At 59.8% G+C, this 5,539-nt stretch overlaps 1 protein-coding gene across 1 annotated transcript; it reads right to left on the reverse strand.

Annotated features, from left to right (window-relative positions):
* Positions 1 to 508: 508 nt before the first annotated feature.
* ZIC2 (Zic family zinc finger 2) lies at positions 509 to 4,072 on the reverse strand. The gene is made up of 3 exons (XM_075562613.1): positions 3,001 to 4,072; positions 1,047 to 1,210; positions 509 to 859 (listed from the first exon to the last, which is right to left on the reverse strand). Exons 1-3 carry the CDS (start codon positions 4,070 to 4,072, stop codon positions 509 to 511), a joined length of 1,587 nt encoding a protein of 528 aa, XP_075418728.1.
* Between the last annotated feature and the right edge of the window lie 1,467 nt (positions 4,073 to 5,539).

The raw sequence follows: 5,539 nt of genomic DNA on the forward strand, positions 1-5,539 counted from the left end.
GGCGAACTAAAAAAGAGAGAGGAGAAAGTCCATCACTTGGGAAAGGAGAGAAGGCAAGAAGGAAAACAACCAGGGGGTTCTTTTTACAAACAGACGAACTTCTATACACCAAGAATCCATTAAAACCACCTCAGAGAAGGAAGGAAGGAAGGAAAGAGTTTGCTATGTACAGTTTGTCAGAGACTGGGACAGGGGGCATGGGGAAGGACAGGAGGCAGGAGGGTTTGGTTCAATATTTTTCTTGGTTAAAAAAAAAACCTTAAAATTTTTATTTATTTTATCATTTTAGTTGCAGAGATTCTTGGAAGTGATTTTTTTTTGCTTTTCATGCCTAGCTTAAAAAAAAGAACTTTAAAAAATCCTTCTGCTGGTAAAATCATTTCGGTATCATAAAAATCAGATTCATAATTACAACAACACGATCACAAGTTCCCCTTGGAGCTAGCACTGGGAGGGCTGCTTCACCAGGGTGGGGTCGGGGACAGGGAGAGAGAGAGACCAGGGCCCCTCACACGTACCATTCATTGAAGTTGGAGGAGAGGCCGCTGTGGCCTCCTGCTGTCCCGCTGCCCCCACTGGAGCCGCCGCCCCCGCCACCAGCCCCGCCGCCGCCCCCGCCGCTACCACCGCCACCAGCGCCGCTGGAGCCGCCGCCCGCTCCTCCGCCTGCAGAGCCTCCGCTCCGGTGCACGGCCGACACCGCAGCGGCCGCCGCCGCCGCCGCCGCCGCCGCCGGGGACAAGTTGGAGCTGCTCTGGGGCTCGGCGCTGGGGGACACCAATCCCGGGGGCGTGGACGACTCGTAGCCGGAGCTGGCGGCCGGGGAGGACTCAGAGCCTTGCGGGGAGGACTCATGGACCTGCAAGACAAAAACCGGGAGGGGAGACCAGAGGGGACTGGGTGTGAGTGCAGCTGGTGTGGCACCGGGCTCCCGACGAGGAGCGCCCCTCCGAGGGGACCAACCCGCGTGGGCCCTGGCCACCATCGGCTTCCACCGCTGGGCCGGCTGCGCGCCCCAGTCCCAGAGCTGGCCGCCCCGCTGATACCTTCATGTGCTTCCGCAGTGAACTGGGGTGCGTGTAGGACTTGTCACACATCTTGCAGAGATAGGGCTTGTCGGAGGTGTGGACGTGCATGTGCTTCTTCCGGTCGCTGCTGTTGGCGAAGCGCCGGTCGCAGCCCTCGAACTCACACTGGAATGGCTTCTCCCCTGCGGACGGTAAACAGGGACTCTGGCTGCTGACACCTTTTGCCCTGGGACCCTCCACTGACTGGGGAGAAAGAATTCCGCGAGTGGGGGAAGGAGGGAGAGGGAGCTGGGTCCCTTAGACAGGTGAGATTCCTTCTGCGGACAGCCCAAGACGAAATTAACGACATGCCTACCAAACACTGTTTATTTAACATTTACGTTTATTCAAAGCTGAGACCCCTCCGCCCCCAAATTTCTAACGGACTTGGGGTAAGCAAGCACCCAGCCTGCACGCCTTTCTATAGGGCTTCTTGGATTCGCAGTTTCTCACAAGTTGGGCACGCCATGGAGAAGCTGTTATTATGACAAAATATTTGGGGCATTATTAAAATCACACAGGCTGCCGAGCTACTGTCGGCTTCTCTTTGGGGCCAGTAAGCAATTAGTTTTGGAGTTGCTGTGTGTTGTTTGGGGACGGGGTTGTGGGTGGTGGCTGTGCCAGTATTTTTTTTTCCATCCAAAATTCTGCCGATTGGATTAACTACAAGTTTAGCTTTGCCTCCAGTCTTTAAAAAATAAAGGGAGAAAAGGGAAATATGAAGGAGAAGGCAGCATCCAGCTAATGATGGTTGGTTGTGTGGCACAGCCTAGGGGGTGGGGGTAGGGGCATTAGCAAAGGCTTTCAAAATCTCCCTGCTTAATTTTCTGGCGGTCTCAGCATCCTGTTGCCAGAATTCCAAATGCTTGGAGTCATTTAGAGGTGTGAGGACTCAAACAACGTTCCAGTTGGAAAGGGGACCACTTAACGTTAGATTCCATTAGCACCTAAATTGTTCTGTAAAGACATCCGCTCAGGCACAGGACTCCAAAGCGAGCATTTCATGCAAATAAATTTCTCGAATTTTAAACCTTGTTAAAAGCTTGTCTCGCACCTCGGCTCCCTCCCTTCCCGGAAGAGAACAATAGGCCGCTGGCTCATCCCCACTTCGGAGTAAATATTGACGGGGGAAGTTGCTAAAACATTTGGCTTTCTTTTAGGAAATCGTCTGGTGCGATATTGGCTGGGACCTGGTCATAGATGAATAATCTATGAGACAGGAGGCACGTTATTATGCGGCTCTCAGTTCTCACGCGATTCCCCCCGGCGGGGCCGCATTGCCCGGGGCTCTTGCTGCCCGGGTTTGGAGGTCCAAGTTCCAAGTTTCGAATCTTAAACCCGCCGGTGCCCGTTAGAGAATTTCACAAACTGCTGCAAACCCCCCGTAAAGCCTAGGGACCCACCCCCAAACGGGCTTTTAAAACACTTCAGAAATGAGAAATGTTTTACAACTTTAGCCTGGTTTCATGGAAAACAGTCCGAGGAAGGGCATTTGGACCTCAAGTAAAACAAGTGGGAAAACACAGGGCCCTCAGACAGACACACACGCGGAGCAGAAAAGCACATTCAGGCAAGCTGGCAAAACCCTGGCTGGGCTAAATTCCCGGGCACGGAGGGACCAGTTTGATATGGTGCATTTCATTTAGAACGGAAATTATTAACCAGGGCTGAGCAAACGAAGCGTTTCCATCACCCAAAACATACATTTGATGTTTCACTGATCACTTAAAACACCATTTCCGCAAATGGAAAAACCCAACCCAATAATAGTCTTTCCTTCTCCAACAAAAATACGCGGCTGGCTGGCTTGCTGGCACACACAAAAACAGCTACCATTTCAGGGCCGGGGGTGGCGGTCCGCGCGCTTCTCCCAATAAACCAACCACAGCCTCTCTCCCCTCTGTGCCCTGATCCTGTGGCGGCCCGAGGTTACCTGTGTGGGTCCTTTTGTGGATCTTGAGGTTCTCGGAGCGCGCGAAGACCTTGCCGCAGCCTGGGAAGGGGCAGGGGAAAGGCTTCTCGCCCGTGTGCACGCGAATGTGGTTGACCAGTTTGTATTTGGCCTTGAAGGGCTTGCCCTCGCGCGGGCACTCCTCCCAGAAGCAGACGTGGTTGCTCTGCTCCGGGCCGCCGACGTGCTCCACGGAGACGTGGGTCACCAGCTCGTGCATGGTGCTGAAAGTTTTGTTGCAGCTCTTCTTGGGGTTGCTCAGCTGCTCAGGGTCAATCCACTTGCAGATGAGCTCCTGCTTGATGCACTGCTGCCGCATGTAGCGGAAAAAGGCACCGGGGTGGTGGTGGTGGTGGTGATGGTGGGCCGCGGCCGCTGCCATGTTCATACCCATGTTCATATTCATAGGGCCATACTGGTTGTGGAGCTGCGCTGCCGAATAGGGGTCGGTCCGCGGGCTGGCCACCTGACGGTACTGCTCCGAGCGCCCGAACACCTCACCCGGCAGCCCGAGGCGCATCTGCCCGTTGAGCACATTCTGCGAGCTGTGCGGCCCGTGCTGCTCCGGGAGACCAGGGAAGAGAAGGTGGCCTTGCGCGTCCGAGTGCGCGTGGTGCAGGCCGCCTGCTCCCGGCCCGAACAACCCGTGCTGCCCACTGCCTGGCGCAGAGTCCCCAAAGCCGCGGCTGCGAAACAGGAAGTCCCGGGTGGAGTTGAAGGGGGGCCCGGAGTAGGAGCCGACGTGGGCTGCATGGGGCCCGAGCGCGGCGGCGGCAGCAGCCGCGGCAGCGGAGCCGGGGTAGGCGCCCGGGCCCTGAGAGGTGAATGCCGAGCTCTGGCCGGGGGACAGTTCATGCGCGCCGGGGTTGAGCTTGAAGGCGCCCATGTGCGCGGCCGCCGAGTCTACGAAGCCGTTCTGTGCCGCTGCCAAACTCAGTTCCCGGTCCTGCATCTCGGCGGCCGCCGCCGCCGCAGCAGCAGCCGAATGGTGATGGTGGCGCGCGAAGCTGCCCACCCCGATGGCCGGGAACTGCGGCCCCGCGTCCAGGAGCATGGCCAGCGCGCCCGCCCGCCCCGGCGAGCCCTGCACCTCCGCGCTGTCCCGGATCCGGCTCGGCGCACGACGCGTCCGGTGGCCGCCCGGTTCTGGGCGCAGGCGGCGGCGGTGGCGGCGTCTTCAGCCCGGGGAGTCGCGCTCCGGCGCCCGCCGACTCGGCTGCTGCAGCCTGGATCTGCCTCTGGCGGCCAGGCGCGGAGAGAAGAACGGGGAGAGGAAAAGGAGGAGGAGGAGGAGGAGGTGGAGGAGGCGCGGAGGAGGAGGTGGAGGAGGAGAAGAGTCCTCAGCTAGGCGGAGAACCAAAGTGTATTAAAGGAGCTGCGGCGGGGGCGGGCAGGCAGTGCAGGGGAGGGAGGGCGGGCGGGAGGAGGGAGCAGGAGGGAGGTGTGGGGAGCTGATCAGAGCGGAGAGGGGGGCCGCCGGGGGGCGAGCGCAGCGCCGGGGCTGCGCCGCGGCCCCCACCCTGCGCGCACTCGCGCGCGCACGAACCCACACACTCGCTCACGCGCCCAGCGGACCTAGGGGTCCGGCCGCACAAATCGGCACTCGGAAAAACAGCGAAATCACAGCTGCGGCGAAGCCACGGAATCCAAGCCCAGAGGCGGTGTGGAGGCTAGAAATGCGCACGCCCAAAGGGCGCTCTCCCCCTCGGCGTCCTGGCCGGGCTCCACCTGACCGCGGCGGGGCTCCGGGGGCGCCGGCACTGGGGCGGCCGCTCCTTCCCCCAAGCCGCCCTCCCCCAGGCCAGCTCGCGCCGCCCCGCGCGGGACAGTTATTGTTTGGCGCTACGCCGGCCACAGGGTTTGTCCCTCTCCTGGTTCTCCGCGCTTGGCATTGCCGGCGCCTCGCGTAGTAAACTTGCAGCGGTTACGAATTCCCCCAGATGAAGGGAGAGGCGCGCCGCTCCTTCTTTCTTTAAGTTGTGCCAGCGGAGGAGGCGGGGGAAGGGGGAGGGGGCTGTGGGAGGGGAAAAGGCGAAGAGGGGGAGGGGAAGGGGGGGACAGGACTGAAAAACAATAACAATACAAAAGTGATCGCTTGCGCTCACTCCCCACCCGAGTGTGCCCGCGCCGCCGACCTGGAAACGCGTGGCCGTCCCCGCGAGGACCGAGCCGGGTCTGCAGCCTGAGCAAACGTGAGAGGCCAAAGCGGATTTCCACTCTGGGGCGGCGTTGGGCTGTGTGTCACCACCTCCTCCGCCTTTGTTTATTTCAGTGGGCGCCGCCGCCGCCGCTTTTTATTTTTTTGTCTCCTCCTTTTCCTCTTGTTACGTCCACCCAGCCCCCCCCCTCCCCAACACCCCACTCCTGTCCGCTGGTCCCAGTCTTCCACGGCTTCCCTCCCTCTTTCTCTCCCACTCTGGGCCAGGCCTCCCGGTCACGCCGCCCCTTTAACAGCGGCTCCCGCCCCGCCCGCTCTCCCCGCACTGCCATTGGTCGCCTCACTCCTGTCAATCCGACGCCC

The sequence above is a fragment of the Tenrec ecaudatus genome, chromosome 11 (assembly GCF_050624435.1).
Source record: "Tenrec ecaudatus isolate mTenEca1 chromosome 11, mTenEca1.hap1, whole genome shotgun sequence".
Classification (NCBI taxonomy): Eukaryota; Metazoa; Chordata; class Mammalia; order Afrosoricida; family Tenrecidae; genus Tenrec; species Tenrec ecaudatus.